The following is a 25,271-nucleotide window of genomic DNA, read 5'->3' as shown; positions in this document are numbered from 1 at the left end:
ACCTGCATTTATTTTATTTTGCTGCTGTAACAAATTGCCACAAACTCAGTGCAGTAAAGCAACACATACATGTTCTCTTCTGATTCTGGAGTCAAAAGTCAGAAGTGAGTGGGCAGGGCAGCCTTCTTTCTGGAGGCTCTAGGGGAGAATTTGTTTCCCTCCTTTTCTAGCTTTTAGAGGCTGCCCGTATTCCCTGGCTCCCGGCCCCAGCTGTCAGTCACATTGCTCTCTCCTCTGCCCTCGTGTCTCTCCTCGTTCTTGGCCTCTGATTCTCCTGCTCCCATCTCTCGCCTGTGAGGAACCTTGTGGTTACACTGCGCTCCTTGCTCCCACACACACACCGGACAATCCAGGATCTCTCGTCACAAAGTCTCTAGTTTAACCACTCTGCACAGTCCTCCAGGCCATGTAAGGTAACACAGTCATGGGTCCAGGTATTGGGATGTACATTTTGGAGGGAGGTGCATTATTCCACCTGCTTCACCCCTTCCAGCTGTTTATGCTCAGTCTCCACCGCTAGTTCTTGCTCCTCGTTTCCCAGAAAAGTGCACAAAGCTTCAGCGGAACCACAGTGGCGTGCCCCGCGATGCAGCTTTTTTCACTCAGCACTACACCTGGGAGATGATCTGTGATCTGTGTTGTCCTGCTGTCTCCATTCCCTGCTCCGTCCTAAAGGACCCGGAGGCTGTGGAAGGGAGTGGGGTTAAAGCATACTGGTGGCTGGGGCAGAGCCTTGCTCATCCTCATGGACCTCCTTAGTCTTCCTTTCAGACGTCTGCCCGCTGCTCCCCTACCGTGGCCAGAGCCTCGTTATGCTCATTCCTGCAGCAGTCTCCCGGGCAGGCCTCTCTCTGCCAGCTCTCACTGCAGCCCATGGCCTGTGATGCTCTCCAAAGAGCACATGGTTATATCACAGCGGTATCCTGAATCTTCAGTGGTTCCCAATTGCTGCATCCACAGCTCCATGCCCAGAAAATTTAGTTAAATTTGGAGTTAATTCAGGTAACTATCCACTCTACTTCTTCAGACTCCTTCCTTTCCCATCTAGAGCTAGGTTTTTCCTTCTCGCACGCTCACATAGCACTTGGCCTCTACTTACATTACAGCATTCAAAATATTCTTTGTTACTCACTGTTTTCACTACATGTCTTAACTTCTTGACTAAATTGTAAGCTCTCTGAAGGCTGAAATTGCCTAACTCATCTGGGTTTCCCTGGGAGACACTAGCACACTGGTGCCTGTCAACAGAAAGTAATAAATGTCTAAATAAAGATGAATGACCTGCAGAGAGCAAGGACAACTCTCGATCCACGTTTCCAAATGCCGAGATAGGTGGCAAATTGACAAGGAAAGTGGTGACAGTAGCACACACAAGATACTTCAAGTAGTAAGATGTGGAAACACAAACCTCTTTCCAGTTTTTTCTTCAGTAGCTGAAAGGTGAGTTGATGGAAAGGATGGAGGACTATCAAGTGAGTCCCTCATTTTTGCCTTTGCCTCAGTATTTCATTAGCCTGAAAGTTGGCAAAACATCTTCCACATGAGGCTACTGAAGTTCACCCCTTCCCCTGAGTCCCCGGCAAGGGTAGAAGTAAAAGTAACCATAGGAAATGCCGATTGAGAGCCCTGCTTCCTCTCAGCACTGTGACTTGTAACCCTGTGTGTAAGTGTCTGGATGATGTGTGGCGGTAGAACCGTTCCTGGGTTTCCAGTTCTGTTGACTCTTTCCTGTGTCTTTTCATGCAAAACTCTAAAGCGTGTCATCTCCGAACTGTGATTCTCAGTCTTCTCTAATTGCCACTCATCTAAAATGGCAGAAAATTCTAACAACCTCTCGTCCCACCTGCTCTTGCCCTCTGGTGGAACCCAAGCTCAGTCATGATAGTGAGGTTGGAGAACACCAAACCTGATGCTAGCAAGAGCTGTGAAGTTGTCATGGAGAAGCAGAAACATCATACTCAGGATTTGTTGTTGTGAAGCCTTGTGCTGTGTTTTAGCGCATTGTTAAATGCGCTGTTTATGCATTTATGCTGTTAATGCATTGTTTCTTTATTGCGATAGTATATTGCAAGGTGTTAAAACAGCAATACCAAATAAGCAAATTTGGGAGGACTTGTTTTAACATATTTGAACTGTGATGCGTACAGAACGTCTTAAGGTCCTGTTAGAAGAAAGCTAGTAGCCAAAAATTCCATTGATGTAACTACATGTGACTACACACTTAAAAGTGAACCATGCAATCTACATCAAACGTGGTTGATAATTACCTAAGTGAACTGGTTGTACTTTCTCCTTTAAAACAAGTAGAATTTAAAGGGAGTAGTTCTGTACATTCTTATATGCTCAACAGAACCTTTTTCACATTGTTTAGCATTGTGCAGTGCTCACATTTCCCTTTGGAAAATGGAATTGGAGATTTTAGTAATGGCTAGTTTTGTTTTATAAATTCTGAATGTTAGTAGTCCATAATAACCCATTTCCTGGTGGGTTCAGATGGTAAAGTGTCTGCCTGCAATGCAGGAGACCAGGTTTGATCCCTGGGTTGGGAAGATCTCCTGGAGAAGGAAATGGCAACCCACTCCAGTATGCTTGCCTGGAGAATCCCATGGACGGAGGAGCCTGGTAGGCTACAGTCCATGGGGTCGCAAAGAGTCAGACATGACTGAGTGACTTCACTTTCTTTCACTTTCAGTCTTGTGTAATAATGAACTTCTATGAAACAAGATCATTTACCCACAAAAATCTAAGGAAGATCTCACGTTTTTAAGTCAAGTTAAGGCCCACACTTTGAGACTGACTGCCATGGAGAAATAAGGAGCAGTTACATTTGGCTGAATAAATACAGCATCCATGATCCCAAGTTAGGGACCACAGCAGACCAACCTAATTTGGTAGTTGCTTCCCCTTGTCCCAGGCAGGATCCTTTGGGGAACTTCCCTGGTGGTCCAGTGGTTAAGAAGCCACCTGCCAATGCAGGGAACATGGGTTTGATTCCTGGTCTGGGAAGATTCCACACGCTGCAGAGCAGCTAAGCCCGTAGATCACAACTCCTGAAGTCCACGTTCCTAGAACCCATGCTCCACTGCAAGAGAAGCCAGTGCAATGAGATGCCGAAGCACTGCAATAAAGAGGGGCCCGTCCCCGCAGCTAGAGAGAGCCTGAACCAGCAATAGAGACCCAGCACTGCCCAGATAATGAATAATAATTAATTTTTATTAAAAAGACCTTTAGAGTGGCAAGTATAACACCTTATGCAGGTTGGAGACAGTGTGCCATAGAAAATTCAGGTGTTCCTTGAACCTGAGAGGGAAGGTCCTTGACTCTTATGATTAGAGGTCTTGTTAAGTGAATCTACTTTAAATGAAGGCCAAAATTTCATAGAAAATGGACCAAGGGGAGAAGGAAATTGATTATCTTTAAAAATGAAACTAAAAAGTTGTGTGTTTTTTTTTTAAATCTTACTTTAATCTGACAGCAAGGGAATTCCCTGGCAGTCCAGTGGTTAGGGCTCTGCTTGCGCTGATCCTGACCCTCAAACTAAGATTCTACAAGCCTCCCTGGCAGGCCAAAAAAAAAAAAAAGTGACAGCAAAATTAAGATTGCGCTTGGCTGCTTATTCTTAAATTGAGCAAATAATGCATCAAGGAGATCTAACCAGTCCATCCTAAAGGAGATCAGTCCTGGTGTTCATTGGAAGGACTGATGCTGAAGCTGAAACTCCAGTACTTTGGCCACCTGATGTGAAGAGCTGACTCACTGGAAAAGACCCTGATGCTGGGAAAGATTGAAGGTGGGAGGAGAAGGGGACAACAGAGGATGAGATGGTTGGATGGCATCACCGACTCGATGGATGTGGGTTTGGGTGATCTCCGGGAGTTGGTGACAGACAGGGAGGCCTGGCGTGCTGTGGTTCATGGGGTCGCAAAGAGTCAGACACGACTGAGCAACTGAACTGAACTGAAGTGTTGTTTTACATGTGTGGTTTTTTGACAAAACGTATGAAAGCAGTGTGACATTCTAAGCTTTGCGTTGGCTGTTCACACCATGATCATAAAGAGGGTCATTTTAGCAAGAGTATTTAAGGGCTGAGGGTCTCTTTTGATCTCTGGTAAACAAGCCCTCCTCTTTTGAAGGGCTTCATCCTTTCTTGATTGCCTGTGTTTCAGTGTTAAACAGCCTACATTTGCCAGATCCTTATTTAACTGTGGAATTGTAACTAAAACAGTTTTCTCTCACTTTCATTGACTTCATGAAATTTTCTAAGTTTTTGCATTGATTTTGAATTTTCACTTTGCAGTCAGGTTTCATTTTATTACGTTGTAATATTGTCAGATGATAGTAACCCCAGCCATCAGCTTGTCCCTCCTTTTCTGTGTTGTCACAATTACCTGTGAACATCGTTCATACACAAATTAAAATCACTAAAAGGAATATGCAAAAAAAATTGGGTGCCCCTCCCAACCTAGTCCCTGTGTAAACACTATCAACAATTCCTTGTGACCTCAGAGAAGCACATATATTATTCTTTCTATTTCCCATGTAAAGGAGTTGTATGGTCAGGCTCCTTGGCAACTTGCTGCTTTTTTTTAACCTAATGACATATTTTTTACTTCCTTCCACATCAGCCATGAAAGTTTTCTTCATTCAAGAACATGGACTATCTTTCCATGTCTTTGAATCCTTTTTTATTTCCTTTATTAATGTTTTATAGTTTTCAGCATATAAGTCTTTCCTTGGTCAGGTCCTTTCCTGACATCCTTGGTCAGGTTTATTCCTGGGCTTTGTTGTGGGGACAGGTGCAATCTTGAAAGGTGTGGTCTTTTTACATTCCCTTTCTGATATTTCATTGTTAATGTAAAAAAAATGTAATCAACTTCTGAGTGTTAATCTTGTATCCTGCTACTTTGCTGAATTCATTTATTAGCTTTTGTGTGGAGTCCTTAGGGTTTTCTGTATATAGTATCATGTCATCTGCATATAGTGACAATTTTACCTTTTCTCTTCCAATTTGGATACCTTTTATTTCTTTTCCTTCTCTGATTACTGTGGCTAGGACTTCCTAATACTATGTTGAATATAAACGGTGAGGGTCAGCATTCTTGTCTCGTTCCAGATTTTAGCAGGAAGCTTTTCAGCTTTTTTTTCACTGTTGAGTATTGTGTTCGCTATGGGTTTGTCATAAGTGGCTTTTATTATATTGTGATATGTTATCTCTTTGCCCATTTTTATATGAGTTTTTATCATGAATGGATATTGAATTTTGTCAAGTGCTTTTTCTATACTTATTGAGATGATCATGTGGTTTTTGACTTTGTTTATGTGGTGTACTACATTGATTGACTTGCACATGTTGAACCATCCTTGTGAACTTGGGAAGAATTCCACTCAGTTGTGGGGTATATTTTTTATGTGTTGTTGGATTCAGTTTGCTGATATTTTGTTGAGAATCTTTACATCTGTATTCATCGAAGATGCTGGTCTGTAATTTTCTTGGTGGCGGCTTTGCTTGGTTTTGGTGTCGGGGTTAAAGTGGCTTAACCGAATGCCTGTGCCTCTTCACTTGTTTGGAAGAACTTGAGAAGGATCGGTGTAAGTTCTTCTGTGTGTGTTTGGTAGAATTCTCCCGTGAAGCCATCTGGTCCTGGACTGCTGTTTGTAGGGAGTTTTTTTTATAGATTCTGTTTCACTTTTAGTGATTGGTCTGTTCAAGTTACCTATTTCTTCTTGATTCAGTTTTGGTGGGATGTATGTTTCTAGAAAGTTGTCCATTTCTTTTAGGTTGTCAATGTTCTTTCTAGTAGCTCTCCCTATTGGTGTTTTTCCCTATTACATCAGTGCTATAAGAAGCGTCCTTACATAATCATTTTGCACACACATGCAAATAAATTTGTAATATAGAATTCTAGATTTGAAATTTATTTATTAAAATTATGTCCATTTTGTATTTTGATGAATATTGCCAAATTGCTTTCTGAAAAGGTTGTACCAATTTAAATTCCCTCTGAAATCATACACATCCTCACCATAGATGTATATTATGAGTATTTTTAATCTTTGCCCTTGTTCACTTCACTTCTACGAATTACAAGAGAAAGTCTTGTAATGTATATTTTACACATTTCTGAATAATTTACACCCTTTCGGTAAGCTGCCTGTCCAGGCCCTTTGTCCGTCCGTATTGGGTAGTTAATCTTTTCCCTATTAATTTATGTGTGTGTGTGCTCACTCAGTCGTTTCTAACTCTCCGCGACCTCATAGACTTGCATACTGCCAGACCTACTCTGTCCATGGAATTTTCCAGGCAAGAATACTGAAGCAGGCTGCCACTTCCTACTTCAGGGGATCTTCCTGACCCATGGATAGAACCTGGTCCCTTCTGTCTCCTGTGTCTCCTCATTAGCAGGTGGATTCTCTGCCACTGTACCACCTGAGAAGCCCTAGTGATTTATACCACTTTTTATATATAAAGTATATGAGCCTTTATCCATCATGCACATTACTACTTGTCTTCCAGCTCTCATTTGTCTTTTATCCTGTTTAACGTTTTCTTCCTCCATTTAAACCTTTTAGCTATCATCATTCTTAGAAAGATCACCTCTACTTTATGATTTTATATATAAAAATAAAAATAGTGTCCTGTTCATAGTTTTTATCCTTAATGATTCTGTTATTTGTTTGGTTTTGCTTAAATGTTTTATCTACTGTAAATGGAGGGGAGGTGTTATAAGTGACAAAATAGAGATTATTTGGGGTTCAAAATTCTCTAAATGACCAACTGGTTTTCCCAGTAGGTTTATGGAATAATCTCTCTTTTCACACTAAGGAAAAGAAACCCACCTTTCCACACATTAAAACTCAACATTCAAAAAACAAAAGATCATGGCACCCAGTCCTGTCACTTCATGGCAAATAGATGGGGAAAATGTGGAAACAGTGTCAGATTTCATTTTCTTGGGCTCCAAAATCAATGCAGATGGTGACTGCAGCCACAAAATTAAAAGATGCTTGCTCCTTGGAAAAGCTGTGACAAACCTAGACAGTGTATTAAAAAGCAGAGACATCACTTTGCTGACAAAGATCCGTATAGTCAAAGCTATAGTTTTTCCAGTAGTCATGTATGGATGTGAGAGTTGGACCATAAAGAAGGAGCACCGAAGAACTGATGCTTTCAAACTGTGGTGCTGGAGAAGACAGCAAGGAGATCCAGCCAGTCAGTCCTAAAGGAAATAAATTCAGTACTCATTGGAAGGACTGATGCTGAACCTGAAGCTTCCAATACTTTGGCCACTGGATTTGAAGAGCCGACTCACTGGAAAAGACCCTGGTGCTGGGAGTGATTGAGGGCAAGAGGAGAAAGGGGCAGCAGAAGATGAGGCGGTTGGATACCATCACTGACTCAATGGACATGAGTTTGAGCAAACTCAGGGAGATAGTGAAGGACAGGGAAGCCTGGCGTGCTACAGTTCATGGGGTCACAAAGAGTTGGACATGACTTAGTGACTGAACAATCACATAGTATTCACATACATAGTTTGGACTATTCTTTTTTTTAGTATGTATTTATTTGGTTCTGCCAGGTCTTAGTTGCAGCATATGTGACCTAGTTCCCTGAGTAGGGGTCAAACCTGGGCCCCCTGTGCAGTCTTAGCCACTCGACAACCAGAGAAGTTCCGAAGTTCGGTCTGTTCTTGGACTCTATTCCATGCTAATGAAATCATTCATTTTTTAAATTTATTCTTAATTGGAGGATAATTGCTTTACAGTGTTGTGTCGGTTACTGCTGTAGAGTGACATGAAGCAGCCATAAGTATACATATGTCCCCTCCCTCTTGAACCTCCCTGCCCTCCCCTCTAGATTGTCACAGAGTGCCCGGCTGAGCTCCCTGGAAAGCACTCGTTTTACTTTATTTCTTTTTTTTGCACTCGTTTTTTATTATGTTTTAGGCGTTAGGTTTTCCCCCCTTCTTTGCTCCTCTGTTCTATTCCAGCCAGACTGCTGCTCCCACCTGCTCCACTGGAGAAAGCAAAGGGCAGGCCGAGACCTGAGCAACAGCTCTGGGTCGCGTTGCCAGCCGCGGGGGACGCGGTCAAGTCTGCCTTTCAGGAGCTTTGGCTGACCAGGGTGCCCTGGTTCTGGGGTCTTGTGGCTGGAGCAGGGGGACCGTGGCTCTGAGAAGCCCACGCAGGGCGCGGCCACAGTCTGAGCACAGACTGAGCACGCAGTGCTTGTGGAATGGTGCTGTTTCTGCCGAGATGGGGAGACGGGTGGGGGGAGCGCGGGCAGGCAGGCAGCCTTGCCTCCGTGGGGGCGGGTCTTGTGTGTCTTCCTGCCTTGTGTCCCCAGCCTGTGGTTGGAGGAGGGCCATCAGGTCAAGTTCTGAGTGTGCATGGAGGGCGGGGGAGCTCGGGGAGCTGGGGGGCACCCGGCGAGGGAACCCAGGCTCTCTTGCAAAGCCCTGTAGAGCTAAAACTTCACGTGCCTCTGGTCAGGGGAACTGCATACTTATCCACCTCCAGCTTCCTTTCATCAAAGTGAAATGAGGCCTATTAAAAGCAGATTCCTGGGACTTTTCTGGGATGACAGAAATGTTCCATATCTTGATGTGGGCATTGGCTACAAGAAGGCATTTAATTGTCAAAACGTATCGTACAGTACACTTAAGATTGGTGACTTTTTTCTATATGAAATTTATACCCAATGTTCGTTCGTTCTTTCTGTTTAAGATTTATTCACCTCTTTGCTTCTGGCAGCACTGGGCCCTCGTTGCCGCGTGCAGGCTTTCTCTGGGGGCGGCGGCAGGGGCTCCTCTCCAGTTGCGCTGGTAGCTTCTCTCGCCGCGGGGCGCAGGGTGTAGGCACCTGGGCGCAGTGTTGAAGCCCAGGGGCTGAGCTGCCCCAGGGCGTGTCATGGGGCTTAGCTGTCTTGCAGGCATGTAGGGTCTTCCCAGACCAGGGATTGAACCCATGTCCCCTGCATTGGCAGGTGGATTCTTAACCACTGGGCCACCAGGGAAGCGCAATACCCATTTTCCTTTCAGTTCAGTTCAGTTCAGTCACTCAGTCGTGTCTGACTCTTTGCGACCCCGTGAATCGCAGCACGCCAGGCCTCCCTGTCCATCACCAACTCCCGGAGTTTACTCAAACTCATGTCCATCGAGTCGGTCCTGCCATCTCATCCTCTGTCGTCCCCTTCTCCTCCTGCCCCCAATCCCTCCCAGCATCAGGGTCTTTCCAATGAGTCAACTCTTCGCATGAGGTAGCAAAAGTATTGGAGTTTCAGCATCAGTCCTTCCAATGAACACCCAGGACTGATCTCCTTTAGGATGGACTGGTTGGATCTCCTTGCAGTCCAAGGGACTCTCAAGAGTCTTCTCCAACACCACAGTTCAAAAGCATCAATTTTTCAGTGCTCAGCTTTCTTCACAGTCCAACTCTCACATCCATACATGACCACTGGAAAAACCATAGCCTTGACCAGATGGACCTTTGTTGGCAAAGTAATATCTCTGCTTTTTAATATGCTGTCTAGGTTGGTCATAACTTTTCTTCCAAGGAGTAAGCGTCTTTTAATTTCATGGCTGCAGTCACCATCTGCAGTGATTTTGGAGCCCCCCAAAATAAAGTCTGACACTGTTTCCACTGTCTCCCCATCTATTTCCCATGAGGTGATGGGACCAGATGCCATGATCTTAGTTTTCTGAATGTTGAGCTTTAAGTCAACTTTTTCATTCTCCTCTTTCACTTTCATCAAGAGGCTCTTTAGTTCCTCTTCACTTTCTGCCATAAGGGTGGTTCCATCTGCATATCTGAGGTTATTGATATTTCTCCCAGCAATCTTGATTCCAGCTTCTGCTTCTTCCAGCCCAGCGTTTCTCATGATGGACTCTGTATATAAGTCATATAAGCAGGGTGACAATATACAGCCTTAACGTACTCCTTTTCCTATTTGGAACCAGTCTGTTGTTCCATGTCCAGTTCTAACTGTTGCTTCCTGACCTGCATACAGGTTTCTCAAGAGGCAGGTCAGGTGGTCTGGTATTCTCATCTCTTTCAGAATTTTCCACAGTTTATTGTGATCCACACAGTCGAAGGCTTTGGCATAGTCAATAAAGCAGAAGTAGATGTTTTTCTGGAACTCTCTTGCTTTTTTGATGATCCAGTGGATGTTGGCAATTTGATCTCTGGTTCCTCTGCCTTTTCTAAAACCAACTTGAACATCTGGAAGTTCACGGTTCATGTATTGCTGAAGCCTGGCTTGGAGAATTTTGAGCCATTACTTTACTAGTGTGTGAGATGAGTGCAGTTGTGCGGTAGTTTGAGCATTCTTTGGCATTGCCTTTCTTTGGGATTGGAATGAAAACTGACCTTTTCCAGTCCTGTGGCCACTGCTGAGTTTTCCAAATTTGCTGGCATATTGAGTGCAACACTTTCACAGCATCATCTTTTAGGATTTGAAATAGCTCAACTGGAATTTCATCACATCCACTAGCTTTGTTCGTAGTGATGCTTTCTAAGGCCCACTTGACTTCACATTCCAGGATGTCTGGCTCTAGGTTAGGCAAATAACTTGCTTCTAAAGATATGACCTCATGATTGTAAGAGTTAGATGTTGGTATGCACCAGCCTATAAGAATTGCTTCCCCCACCTCTTTGATCATTTTACCATTAATGGTAATTATGTATCAGCTAGAGATTAGAAATCCTCGCTCAATTAAAAACATGAAAACTCTGACAGGTTAAAGGAATTGTCTCTGGTCATTCAGATCTTAATATCAATCATGTAAATCATTTATTTTCCTACTAGAACTGGGCACGGAGGGAATGCTGGTTTGTACTTTGTGGTGAGGAGATGACTTTGGAGAAAGACTCCAGGTAGCAGGGAGGTGTCCTGTGGGTCCAGGAGCATGCTGTGACACAGAGAGTGGGTGTCCAAGAGCCGGGGGAGGGCCATGAGATTAGCAGGTAGGGAGGTGCATGGTCAGCATTTTACTGAGAAGTGTCCACATACTGTGAGGTGCGGCTTTGTCCTCTATCTTCTTCCTCTCAGACATAAACAGAGTGTTACAGAAGTGGAATCACATGGTCTGTATACGCAGACCTGACCTCATTGTGCTTTGCTTTGTCGCTCTTCCCAGGTACTGTGGTGGTTTGAAGGTTTCTGGCAGCCCTGCGTCAAGCGCGTCTGTTGGCACCATTTTCCCATGGGCACCCACTCACTGTGTGTCTCTGGGTCATGGTTTGGTAACTGTTGCAGTATCTCAAACCCTCTTCCAGCAAAAATATAGTAACTCACTGAAGGCCCAAGTGATAGTTAACACTTTTTAGCGCTATTTTTTTGATCAAGATATACACAAAAAAGTCTTTTTAAAAGAAATAGAATGTGAATGGTAGGATCTAGGTAGTAGGAATACAGGGACTCACAGTAAGATTCTTTCACCTTGGGTGCATATTTAAATTGTTTCACAATAAAATGTTGGAAAAATACTGATAGCTGCCTTATGGACATCACCCCCAAATTCTTAAAGAATGAGTGGGAGAATTAAACAAGGTAACAGCACGTGAATGGTTGCGTGCAACAAGGCATCACCTTTCTAGTGATCCTGTATTACTTTCTCAGAGCAGCTCTAGCAGAACTCCATAGACTGGGTACTTAAAACAGTAGAAATTTATTCTCGCTGTTCTGTATGTGAGAAGTCTGAAATCAAGGAGCTGGCCAGGTTGGCTCCTTCTGGAGCCTCTAAGGGGACTTACCTCTTTCTTAACTTCTGGTGGGACTGACAACCCTTGGTTTTCTTTGGCTTGTTGATGCTTCACTCCAGTCTGCCACAATCTCACACATGCCTTCTTCCTTGTGTCTTACGTTTGTGTCCAAATTTCCCCTCTTTCTATGAGGACACCAGTCATTCTGGACTTAGAGCCCACCCTCACCCAGTGTGACCACATCATAACGTGATGAATGCAAAGACACTATTTCCAAATAAAGTCATGTTCACAAGGTTCTGCATGGACATGAACTTGACATGGGTGGCGTCTGTGCATGCTCAATCACTTCAGTCTTGTCCAACTCTTTGAGACCCCATGGACTGTAGCTTTCCAGGCTCCTCTGTCCATGGGATTTCCAGGCAAGAATACTGGAGTGGATTGTCATGCCCTCCTCCAGAGGGTCTTCCTGACCCAGGGACTGAACCTGTATCTCGTGCAGAGAGATACTATTCCTCCCAATACAGATATCTTTAAATAACTTCTGCCACTCCAATAACCTCGACGGAAATAAATATGATAGGCACCGGAGAATTGTGCTGTATTTCAGAAAAATGGCTCTAGTAGCAACAGAGATTCTATTTAAGACTCTTATGGAAAGTCTGATGTTTCATTGGGGTGAAAAAATACAAATATAACTAAATTAGAGGATTAATTAACATAATTAGCACAAGGAGATAGATGTGTGTGTGAGAGAGAGAGTGTGTGTGCATACATATATACACATATACATATACATTAACATACATGCATATACATACATATATAACACACATATAATATATATATACACACATATACATATATAACATATACACACACACATACATACACAGGCTTCCATGGTGACTCAGATGGTAAAGAATCTGCCTGCAATGCAGGAGACCTGGGTTTGATCCCTGAATCAGGAAGATATCCTGGAGCCGAGCAAGGCAACCCATTCCAGTATTCTTGCTGGGAAAATCCCATGGACAGAGGAGCCTGGTGGGCTACAGTTCATGGGATCACAAAAGAGTCAGACATGACTGAGCAACTAACACTTTCACTTTAACAAGGAGATAGATGTAGTGTGTGTGTGTGTGTCTATATGCATATATACATTTCATATTCTTGGGCCATCCCCCAAATCTACAAAATCAGAATCTCTGAAGGCAAGGCCTCAGAAACCTGTGCTTTTAACACGCTCCCTGTGTGCTTCAGAAGCAACATAAACTTTGCAACCCACTGTCCTGGAAGTTTAAGGGCGGAGGGGAAATGGAGATGGGAGAGCTGGAGTCACTGAAAGCGGCTTAGTGGGCAGGTCTCGGGATTACTGAAGAATCCACGTCCCCGAGCTGCCAGCGCGGAGCTCCGTGCAGAGCAGCTGTGCAGTGGGTGCTGAACGCGCCGCCCACCCTGTCCCCTTCCAGGAGAGTGGGGGAGTCCGGGGACCTGTAACTCTGGTCCAGCTCCGCCTCTCGTCAGCTAAGTGACGTCGCATGAGTCAGAAAACTCTCCTGGCCTTTATTTCCCCATTCATTGCACCAGTGCAGGATTTTGTGTGGCTACAGTGAGATCATGTGAGCTCTGTAAAACGGAGCATGGAGATTAACTGACATGGGAAGATTATGAGCCCTCTCAGCCCATCTTCTGCTAAGAAAAGGCAGCTTCCTCTTAGGCAGTGAGGAATGCGTGGTTTTAGAGTCTAAGTTGCTACATGCTCAGACTCTTGGGTCAGGCTGCTGACCCCCTGTAGTTGCATGCAGGTGGCGACATTCAGTTTCTCAGAGTTGCCTCTCCTCTCAGCGAGGGCAGGTGGGGTCTGCACTGACCTCTGCCCTCGTTCTGTCTTCACTTGGACAACACGTGCCCTGGTCAGGGACAGATGGTCTCCAAAACAGAGCCTGGCAACCACCCCAGTGGTCCCGGGGCTGGTAGGGCTGCCTCCTCTCCTTCCTCTGTTCAGCAGCAAATGTAGTGGTCCCAGGCTCCTCATGCCCCCGCTGAGCCTAACGCTGGGGATAAAGAGACCATTGGTTGCTGTCCTCATAGCGCGGACCTGCCCGTGGAATGGAGGAGGAAGATAGGACAATAATGGGTGGTGGTTAGAGCTGTAACAGAATATTCTTTGGATGGATGGATGGGTGGATGAATAGATAGCAAATAAACTTTAGATCAGGGGGTTGCGACAGAATGACAGCCACAGCTTCTGGCGGGAGTGGTCCGGGAAGGCCTGTCTGGGGGACTGGAAAGGAGCTGTCATAAGAACTGGGTAAAACGCATTCTAGGCAGAGGAACAGCAAGTAAAAGGGCCCCGGGCTATGGCAGGGTTGGAATCGGAGGGCAGCTCTGGGGCTGCTGGGAGCGTGGCGGGCAAGGGAGAGTGTGGGGTTGGGGGGAGTGGGGAGTGAGCCAGAGCCTGACCTCAGGGGGGCTCGCTGGTCGTTGTGGGGGCTCAGCGTCTACTCTGAGGACAGTGGGCTGCAGGACTGTAAGTGGAACACTGACACCGTCGCTCTGTAGCTTGTTGGAATATTCTGGCTGCCACATGGATAGTGGCTTGAAGGGTGTCAAGAACGGAAACAGAAAGAGAGCTAAGAGGCCGTCACTGTGGTCCAGATGACAGAAAGAAGTGCCCTGGACTGGGTGGCCTTTGGGGTGGAAAGAAGTAGATAGAAATGTCTTGGAGGTAAAACCAGTAGGACTTGCTGAGGGGATAAATGCTGGGAGTGAGGGAAAGAGAAGAGTTGAGGGTAACATCATGGTTTTGACCTGAGCAATTAGGTACTTTGATTTGTGGGAATGGTGAATACTGGGGTAGAGGTCCAGGTTTGGGATGGGAAAGTTAAAGTTCACTGGGGCCCTGTTGGATGTGAGAGGCCCAGGAAACACCCAGGGAGAGATTTCAAATGGTAGTTGAAGTCTGCTGCCCAGTAACGTATCCCCGAGGCACATGTGGCAATTTAATTTTCAACGAAATAAAATTAAAATTCAGTTCCTCAGTCATACTAGCACATTCCAAGTACTCAGTAGACATGTGTGGCTGGTGGCTACTGTACTGGACGGGGGGATCTAGAACATTGCTGTTACTGCAGAGAGTTCCCTTGGGCAGCATTGATCTAAGAGCTGTGGCCCAGAGTCACAAGGCATTTCTGTCCGGGCTGGTGGCATCCTGACCTGGTGATTCTGGTCCAGGAAGCTGATGTCCCTGCCTCCTTCACAGTTGCTTCCTTCTTGTCATCTCTCCCTCTTCTTGATCACACCAGATCATGTATTCAGTGACGTCCCCAACATGTGGCCTTGTCGGAGAGGCACTGGCCACGCAGAAGGACAAGTTGCTCTGGGGCTGTTCAAGGACCTCACCCCCTGAGGCTGAGCACCGTTAGCGTGATGAGAATAAACACGGTGTTTAATGAGCATAAAACCGAGGAGTGTAGGCTATAACTCATGAAGAGGTACTAGTTCTGGGGCTCACTGTGTGGACTTGGCTAGTTTAAGAAACATGCAGTGGATTTGGAAGTTGTCAGGTCAAATGAGGGTGGAAAAGAAAACAGGTTTAGAGTTAGACAGTCTTGTGTTCTTGAACTAACCGTATCACTGGAGATAAGCCAGTCATCCTCTGTGTACATCAGCATCCTCAATTGTAAATGGGGAAAAATTCCATGCCTGGCAGGGAGAGGGGAAATTGTCTGAATCAGTAAAAGAAGTAATGGGTATAAAACAGGTTGGTTTTTTTTTTTTTTTAGGTTGTTTTTTATTATTATTATTGCTTTGTTTACAAAACAGCTCAGTGACTTTTATTGTTTCTGGCAATATAATCTTCTGCCATTTTGTAAACAGAGGGGAACAGCGGTGATTTTCTTTATTAAATTATTAGATTATAAAAGGCACGTTTTGAAATTTTGCCTCTGGGATAGTGACATCTGAGGTTATTCGTAAATCCATGGCCTTGCTTCTCTTGTAATAAAACAGCAAAATAGTATTTTGAGGTTAATCCTTACAGAAAGGAGTGTTACATCTGAAATTGGTTTTTTATGTAAGTAGGGCCCGAGAGCAGATAACATATTTTAGATGGCTTAAGTGTGTCTTCCCTGTGGGCAGCACATTCTGTCAGCCCACCTGAGGTGTCTTGAGGTCTCAGACTTGAGAAGTCTAGAGATGTCCCGTCGAATCTCGAAAGGCTGAACCTTGAGCAGCTCGTGTGCCGTAGTTGCTGATGCTGCTCATCAGAGCTGGAGCTCTTGATCCCAACCATCCGACCACTACAGGCGAGGCAGTGTTTGGTACGGCAGGACCAAGGAGGCGCCTCTTGGTGACTTCCTGGAAATGGTGCCCTCATCCAAGCAGAAGTGATCTGCCTGGATGCAGACGGTCCATGTCAGGACTCAGTAGAGTCAAATTAGTAGCCCAGAAACTAGTGGGACACTGTTGTGAGTTTGGGGTGGTAACTCAGTACTTTCAATCCACTGTCCCCCTTTCCTGATGTCTTGGAATGCCCACCTGTGCTGTGGAGGCGCGAGTCACAGCTCCGGACACGCTTCCTGTTCCCGCCCATTGCCTCTTCTCATTTGGTCCTCCTACTGTGAACACCGGGCGAGCGGCCGGCAGAGCTGGTCCCCCTGCAGCGACCGGGCCGGCAGCATGTGGCTGTGCTCTGGGGATTCTGCGGCCTGTCATCCGCCAGGCCTGGTTTCGGTTTTGGGATTTTGCGCGTCAAGGGTTTGTTACGATGTCTTCAGCTCGAATAGGCCACAGAACCTGGCTTCTGATTTTGACTTCATCGCATGGCAGCCTACTGGGGATGGCAGCAAGCAGGTCCTGCCGCCTTCATTTCTACCTCCAGGGACGCTGCTCCCTGGGGACCGCGGGGTGGGCTTGTTAACACAGGCTTCTCCCCGGGGAAGCCCCTTGGTGCAGCTCCGGTGCCCCTTCTCCCAGGGCCTGCCTGGCCCACCTGCAACCCAGGTATCGTGAGACACCCGGACCCCCAGCACCCGCTGGGTCCCCGGGGAGTGGGGGAGAGCTGGACACAGGACCCGGGGCACCATCCCATTTCAGAAAAAGAGTTTTCAGGCCAAGCCCAGGCTGCAGGATAAAAGGCCGCCTGTCTGCCCCACGGTGCCCAGCCCCGGCCTTCCCAAACAACACAGCTTTATGCGGCGCCCCCGCCCCACGCCGCCCGCCGCACACAGCCTCCTTTCAGCGCCTCTGTGGTCGGCTTGTTTGTGTGCGGCACACAGTGCAGGCTTTCTGCTGCTCTTCTCCCTGCTCTCCCCCTCACGCACCCTCTCTGGGGACAGTCTAGGGCCTGGGCGCGGGCCCGGGGGCGCCCACGGCAGGGGCTCGGAGCATCCCGGTGAGCCCCCGGTGGGGACACGGTGAGCATGTGGAGGCCGTCGGGGGGACAGCGCTGGAAGCAGCTTCCAGGCCGACGCTCCCAGCAGCCGTTGGCAAGCCCTTAGATCAGTGACTAGACCCTCTGTGCCTCAGTTTCCCTCTTGCAAGGAACACATCTTCAGGGAGAGTTGTGGTGATGGCTGTGAGCTGACGGCCATACGCCCAGGTGGGAATGGCCCTTGCTGAGGAGCGGAAGCCACACGGCTGTAGTGGGTGTGGGGCTGGCCAAGTCTACATCAGAGGCCGAGGTCTACATCAGAGAGAACTGCAGTCCACCGGAGCCCCAGGCCAGCCTGCCACCCCAACATAGCGTTCCACGTGCTGGAGTGAGACTGCTCAGGCCCTGAAGAAGGGGAGCACAGCCGCCCTGGCTCTAGATGGGGCCGGTGGGCTGGGGAGGGGTACCCGAATGCCCACCCTCCAGGGCCATGTGTGTGGGCTGCCAGGGGCCTGGCGGGAGGGCTGTGCAGATTGAAAGGCCCCAGCATCTGCCGCAGCCTCGGGGCCCGCTCCCTCGTCTCCTTGAACGCCTCCATCATCTGCTCTCACACCCTGTGGGACTCATTCTCCTTCTGGGCCCCAAGTCAAACCCAGGGGAAACTGGTCCAGGTCTTTGATCCACTTGCTGGCGCTGCTGCGGTGGAGTCCCACAGACCGGGCGGCCGGGCCCGGCTCCTAGTGAGGGCTGTGAGGGAGACCGTCCCAGGCTGTGCCCTGGCTGTGGCCGGTTGGTTGGCGGCCTGGGGCTTGCAGGTGCTTGGTCTGACTCTTCACAGGGTGCTCTCCAGGACGTGTGTCTGTTTCCACGTCTCACCTTTCTGCGTGGGCATCAGCCATACTGGATTGGGGCCCCCTGAGTCACTTCGTCTTCACTCGGTACACCTGAGTTTCAGATAAGGCCACGTTCTGGTGCCCTGGGGCTCAGGACATCAGCCCGAGAGTTTGGAGGTGGGCTGGGCGTGTGGAGGACCAGGTCAGGCCTCTCAGGGAAGGGAACCCTGGAGGCGCATCCTTGGTGCCCGGCCGCATCTCCCCTGCAGTCACTTCAGTCCCGCAGGTTTGCCTCCTTTCCAGGCACCGTGAGGGGGAAGAGGGGCAGTGAAAGTCAGAATCCCCCACCCGCTTCCACTTCCTGGCCCGCTGCTTGTCCTTGGAACCGATCCTCTCGCCTAGAGTGGACAGAGGGTGCGGCCCAGTTGCCGTTCACTGAACTTCACGGGGCTCTGCTCCCCCGGGAGCCAGTCTGTCACCAACCCACTGGGGGCCTTGGCAGAGCTGGGTGGGTGCACTTGGATGCCCCGTGGGTCCCCAGGGGACAGAGGCCTTGCTCTTCCCGTCCACACCCATCTTTCCCCGCGGCTCCCCCGGGGCGGGAGGGCTGAGCTGCCCCAGCTGCTGCAGACGGCAGACCAAGGGCTGTGCTTGCGTTCAGACAGACTGGTTTGGCCCACGTCATTAGTTTTAAATGTGAGGCAGATTTTTAAATTCTGGAGATTTCACAGAGAAATCTAGTTTTTCAGCTTTTCTTAGAAATCAGAAGGTCTGACAGCACTGGGCCCCATCCTCACCTGACCTGGACCTAAGTCAGGGCTCCCCCTTCCCGTGGGGGTGACCCCTCCAGGTTGCTGCAGCGCCCGCCCTCCCCTAAGCCTTCCCCACACCATGACCGCAACGCAGCGACCATCGAGTACGTGCACGCTGCGTGTCTTTTTTTTTCTCTGTATCACTGTTTCTAGCAAAAGGGCTCCTCATGGTTTTGCTTGTTTTTTTTTTGTTTCTTGGTGCCTCGTGTTCTAAGAAAAATGAGAGTGAGCCTCTTTCCTCAAAGAAGTGACGAGTACTCCTATGAGTTTAGTTACAAACAAAATGACTCTGCATCATGCACCACACTCTGCCTGCTTCACTCGTGGGTGGCGCCTGCCCAGCTTCTGAGGAGAGCAGGAACTTGGGGTGCCTTTGCCAGAGAGAAGCATTTCTTGTTCCAAGAAGAAGACCCTGAGGTCACAAAGCAGGTCGATGAGGGAGGTGGGCCTAGAACTTGGTCTCTGCGGTAGAGTGAATCTGCAGGGCCTGGACTGGGCGGCTGGGCCTGGACTCTTCTCCCTGAAAGCTGCCTCCCTGAGAGGCAGGCGTGTTGGGGGACATGGCTGGAACTTCAGGGAGCCAGCAGGGAACCACTCCTGGGTCCCCTGTGAGCTCACGTCTGAACTCAGCTTGTGAGAGAGGAGGTGGCGGCCCAGGGAGTCTTGGAGAGTGGGGGGTGGTGTCTGCGGGAGCATCCCCGTAAGACAGCAGTAGGAGCCTGGGCTGACCCGGGAGGACATCCGGGAGTGGCCACGCTGAGAGAACACGGCGCTGGTGCTGCCGTCTCACCGAGGTCTCTGCCTGTGGCCTGGGGCCGTGGCTGGGAGGCCCGAAGGAGATCAGGGGCCCTCCTCCCCCCCCACCCATATTGCCCAGCACGGCCAGTGGCTTCCAGCTGTGGGTGGGCAGTGCCGCCTACCCAGTCTCCTTAGCGGGGTATACTGACCTCCTCCCTCCCCTGGGACCCCCAGAACCTAACCAGGCCGCCGTTTAGGCACGGCGTCCCATTCAGCACACATTCGCATGCTGACTCCGTGCCTGCAGCCGAGGGCCCAGCAGGGAGCAGGGCAGCAGGGTCTCTACCCTCGTGGGGCTTGCACTCTGACTTGGGGGGCAGTCCACGGAAGAGGCACAGCAAAGCAACATGCTTTCAGACCCTGAACGCCTTTGCTGAGCTCACCAGCTGCTTGCAAACAGCCTTGGGCCTGACCATAACATGTGCTTCTAGCCAGGTCGGCCGCCTGCCTTCCCAGGGTGGAAAGCTCAGGAGCTCCATCCTTGCTACCCTGGGACAGCCTGGAGTCACTTGGGTAGACCCTCCAGGAAAGCTGTCGTCGGGCACAGGTGAGTTGAGCACCCACATCAAGCCTCACCTGTCAGCACGGGGGCTGATCATTCTTAAAAAAGCCGCTGTGTGTCTGACTACAGAACTCCTCACTTCCCTTCCCCAAAGTCTGCGGCTGTACAGTCTGAAGGCAGGACCCAGAACAACGTCCTAAACCTGGAAAAGTGCACAAGTGTTCTTAACTTGCTCATGCTTTTTGGTTAAGGCTTTTTGGTTTTAAGGCTTGCTTCCAGGATCAGGAGAGTCTGTTAAATAACGCATTGTGGAAGTGTCTTAAGAAATTCTTTTTAGAGGTCTTTTAAAGTCTGAGTTGTACCTCAGTCCCTAGGAATGACCTTTACATACTTCTGATTCATAGCTGAAGTTTGCCCATGGAATTCAAGGCTGAGCCCAGCTCACCTATTAAATAAACACAGAGGCCAGGAAGTCTGGAAGGCATGGCCCAGATCAGTATATGTGGTGTGGTGTGATGGCTACCGGAAGGACTTCCTTCCTGGAACACTCACCCCTGCCCTGATTTGCATGGGAGCAGCCCAAGTTGCAATGGGAGACCTTTTGAAAACTCACAACTAGACTCTGGAAAAAGAGTCAACTAGAGGACACTTCCTTGTCCCTGAGGGCATTTCTGCCTGTGGCAGTTCCCATGTGCTGCTTGCTCTGGTTCTCCTTGAAATCTCCTCCCATGTTAGAGCCGAGTACAATCCTGTGGTTAATAAACCCGGGCTCCTCCCAGGGAGGGCTGTGGTCCAGATGAGGCCACCCAGAAAGCACCTTGCTTATGCTGCCGGCCTGGGATCTGCTGACTGAAAGCATCTCACTTGCGACAGGACTGCCAGGTGCCTCCAGGACCCTCCAGCTGTGCTTACCTGGGGCTGGGATGCCAGGAGGAGGCAGCTTCTCCTGCCGCTTCCCCCTCTGCCCACCTTCCGGGGCAGGATTGAAGGGCAGCATGACTGCCTGGGGCTGGGAAGGCAGACGGGAGCCCGCGCTGGGCAGGACCAGAGGGCCCAAGAGCCTGGGGTCCTCCCTCCTTCTCCCTCGTTTCACCTGAAGTATTTCCAGCCAAACAACAGCAGCAACGAAGTCCCCTGAAAGTCCTGTTTTCATTTTCAGCCAACATCTCTCAGTGAAATTAGATTTTTAGTAATTTGTTAAGAAAACCTTAGAGCTGGAACAAAGAGCGCCTTTGATCCACTTCCTGTTACTCAGAGATTAGAGCCCCCACACTGACCCCCGTGAACCGAGAAAATGATGACGTACGATTAATGCTCACAGAACAAAAATTTAGGTTGTCATTTTTCTGCATTAATAAATATTTTTAAATGGAATTTTTTTTTTTTAATCCTTGTGTGAAGTTGCCAGATGCCCTTCCTTGGGAAGAACTGCCTTTTATGCTGCAAGTGTGTGTTTTCTACCTACTTCTTTCATTTATGAAATGCTACTAATGATAATTTTTTGAAAAAATACTTTTAAAAAAATACATCTTATTTTGGCAAAATAAGATGCTTGTCATTTCGTTATCAGACTAATGTAATTTCAGTTCTGTACCTGTCTGTCCTGTGGATGGGGGCAAAGGGCACTGAGGATGACAAATGGGTCAGATTTCTGGAATTTGACCCTGCGTCTGGGCGCTGTCCCACCCAGCCTCAGGCGGCATCCCCAGGTGGCCTGTTAAGCATCCTGCGCCACATCGCTTCCAAGCAGACGTGCTCACACCATTCGATTTACATTTCCAAGGAGCAGGAGCCCTGTGGAATTTCAGGGCTCCACCCCAGTAACACAGCCAGGGTCCCCTGAGACCCCTGCCATGACTCAGGGATCTGGAATCTCAGGGGATCGTGACTGGGTTGCAGAGAGCCAACACCAAAACATGGTCCACTCTAGAAATGTGAGTGGAGCATGAAGTGTGCTCAAGAGCCCATCCTGGGTACCTAGGAGAGGAAACAGTAGTTTCCTGCCCTTTTGGAATCTGTAGCAGCATTGGACAAACAAGATCATGGCTCCCACACACAAAAACAACAAGAGGCAGAAAATTATAACTACCAACTGAGGCAGTGGGACACGTGGAAAGGGTGTTTTTTTTCCTAAGTTGGGAAATGAAGACATCATTTCTGGCTAGAATGGTTAGGTGTAAAGTATATGGTGGTCAAGAAAATGTTCCTGAGCCCAGCTGCTGGCTCCACTTTCTCATGAACTGTGGGCTGCTTCATGCCTTGGTCTGCTCACCTGTCAAGTAGGAATAATAATCATGCCTCTCCCATACAGTCGTTATGAAGATGAAAGGGCTGGGCTCATGGTAAGGCTTCGTGCACATTAACCATTGTTGTCATGCTAGGTAGGATGACATTTGAGAAGAAAAGTTTCAGGCAAATGGCAACCACTCCCTATTGCTTGAGGGAAAAGTCTGGCTTAATTCAAGGGCATAACAGGAGAAGAGTTTGGAAATAATGAGGGAAGGATGTGAAATACAGGGAAGTCAAGGACAAGCCAACCTGCAGAGGGTACTAGTGTGGTCACTCTTAGAAAAGTGGTCAGAGGATCAGACTATCTTGTCAGCCTTTGGGAACATACTCCCTGGGATGAGCAGTAGGACCAGTGTTAGAGAGAGGGACGTTGCAGAGTCTTCTGAGCTGATGCGTGGGTAGCATGCTGCAGATGTTCAGACACCTGTCTGTGGATTAATGGGTGGGGGCAGTGGGTGTGGATGAGATCCATGTAGGAGGGAAGATGACCACAGTGATGCTCCTGACACCGCCAGCCCCTGAAGAGGAGGCAGATACGGAGCCGGGGCTTCCATCCCTGCAAACTCCCCTCGATGATCCCATTTCTTAGGGTTTCTCTGATTTCCATTGCCTCTTGCCCTCCCGTTCATCACTGTTCCGGGCATCCCAGTCTTCATCAGAGTGAACAGGTTTGCAGGTCTGAATCACCTCCCGGGCCACACCAGCTCTCAACACCATGCCAGCAGCAGCAGTCCATTAAAAAAAAAAAAAAAGAAAACAACTTCAGGTGGCCAGAAATTAAATAAATGAGCCGCGTGAGATGGTGGTCAAAGTGCTGATGGGAGCTCTGTTCCCATGGCCTGAAATAGGATGTTCCATGCCGGGGAGGCATGGGCCTTGCAGGGTGCTGCCTGCATCCCCAATCACACCCACCTTGGAGGAGGAACAGGAACCAGTTCCTGTAGAGACCCTAATATGTCCTAAGGGGATCTTAGGGAAAAGCAGATGACAGTGGTCTGTTCTTGGGTGTATATTTAAGCTACCAGGTGAAAAGAGCCTTACAGGCTAGAGTCCTAGAGGGCAAGAGCCAGAAGTTGTCCCTGAACGCTGAGGCAGCTGAGCAGAGGGAAGATTTTCCCAAGGCCTTGTGTGAGCAGAAGCACAGGATGGGTAGGTGAGTGCTGAGTTCAGTGCTGGGAAACGGGGACCCTTCCTTCTGCTTCCAGTGGTTGGTTCAAAGCACATGTCCTAAACAGATCTGTGTCTGCCACTCAGGGATGTCTGAAAAGTGTAGTGCAGACAAAAAAAATCATATGCTGATTCAAGTGATAACCCCTTCCCTGCTTGGGATGGGCGGACCCCAAGACAAGCCTTTTGTGGAGAGAGATGGATGGAATTGGAGTGAGTGAGTGGGGTTGGGGTGCAGAGAAGGATTAGATCACCCTACTTAAGAAAAGACCTGGATGGACCGGGAGACAGAAACTTTGCGGGATGGGGAGAGGACCATGGTTAGAGGTGCTCAGGGATGTTTTGAGGATATCACAAAATTAAAAGGGACAAGATTATTATATGGCATTTTTATATTGGGTAGTTAGGGAATTTCATTGTATGAAATACTATAAAATCCTCTCTGTCCTCAAGAGATCTTCAGAGATGCTTTAAAAAAAAAATTCGAATATTAACATGGTGACACAAATTAAAAATACTGAGATACCCAGACCAAGACAGGACCACAAAGCCCCTTTTACTTGGATTGCACATGGGCTTTCCCGGTAAATGACAGAATCGCTATTGCCATCAGGGTCTCTTGGCTCATCTGGAAAGGAAAACGTAAGAATCCTAACAGCAGAAACACCAACTGGCTGCTCAGGCAGTCTTCTCAGCTTCTTGCAATTCCCCAACCTCTCCGGCCCCCTCCTCCCTGGCCCCCAGCCCCACAGCTTCCGTTGGTCTCAGGGACTCAGAGGACAGGCCTCTGCTACGGGCGGGGGCTCTCCCCACCCCTCCTGGAGGGAAACGCGCGCCCCACCTGCGTGCCAGCCAGCCTCTCCAGCCTCACCCCGCATGACATCAGGGCCAGCTGGGGCCATGTGATTTTTGCGGTACATTCCATTTCCTCCCGCCTCTGCCTCTGCGCCCCTTCCGTTTGACCTTGAGCCCATTTGGGCTCTCCTCTGCCAGCCCCGCCCCGTGTGCCGCTGCTGACCGTACCTGGGAGTTCCTGGAGGGCTGGCCCGCGTGCCCTGCTGGCTCTCCTTCTGCGGGCATGCGGCCCTAGATGCCCTGCCTGTGGCTCACCAGCCCCGTAGACTCACCAGGAAGAGAGGCCCGGTGTGTCGTCAGCAGGCGTGACCCGGCAAGCCTGCCAGGTCCCCTGGGTGCCACCCTGCAACTCTTGGCCTGGCAGCTGCCAGGAGCCTGGGGAGGGGCTGGCAGGGCTCCCCTGGGCCAGGGCGTTCCCCCTGACGGCTCTCGTTTCCTTCCAGTCTCTTTGCCAGCTTCTCTTCTCCCCTGGACCTTTCTGCCTCTCGCTTTGATGTATATTTCTAAGCGAGAAGACAGGTGCCAGCAATAAGACTGCCCACATCAGTGCATACACACTTCCAAGTGAAATCAGTACCCTCGATTTCCGCCCACCCTGCCCCACACTGTGCTCCTGCCAATCCTGGCTCGTCACAGGCCGACTCGGGGCTCTCTTTCCTTGCTGCGATCGGTAACCCCCTCTTGTCTTCCCTCCCCAGGGTCCCGTGGAGAACGGGTCTGTGGCCTCCGCGAACACTCAGAAGACAGACCCTGTGATGGAGCCAAAGCTCAAAGCAGTGGACTGGGACAAGGTAGCGGGCACGGGACAGGGCAGGGTGGTGACTGGGGCTCGTGGGGCCGGGGCGGGGGGCTACGGGCCATGGCTGTTCACGATGAGGGGGATGAGGGTCCGGGGGCAGGCACCTGCAGCTCCCAAGCTTGACCTGGGGCAGTAAACTCGG

At 48.9% G+C, this 25,271-nt stretch overlaps 1 protein-coding gene across 1 annotated transcript in view; it reads left to right on the top strand.

Annotated features, from left to right (window-relative positions):
- FA2H (fatty acid 2-hydroxylase) overlaps positions 1-25,271 on the top strand; it is a 55,847-nt gene that overhangs the window by 5,741 nt on the left and 24,835 nt on the right. The window contains exon 2 of the mRNA XM_020889189.2: positions 25,029-25,121. Coding sequence (XP_020744848.1) covers positions 25,029-25,121 — 93 coding nt within the window. The remainder of the gene's footprint in view (positions 1-25,028; positions 25,122-25,271) is intronic.

This window comes from Odocoileus virginianus, unplaced genomic scaffold (genome assembly GCF_023699985.2).
Source record: "Odocoileus virginianus isolate 20LAN1187 ecotype Illinois unplaced genomic scaffold, Ovbor_1.2 Unplaced_Scaffold_15, whole genome shotgun sequence".
Lineage (NCBI taxonomy): Eukaryota > Metazoa > Chordata > Mammalia > Artiodactyla > Cervidae > Odocoileus > Odocoileus virginianus.
This window is presented reverse-complemented; position numbering and strand designations above follow the sequence as displayed.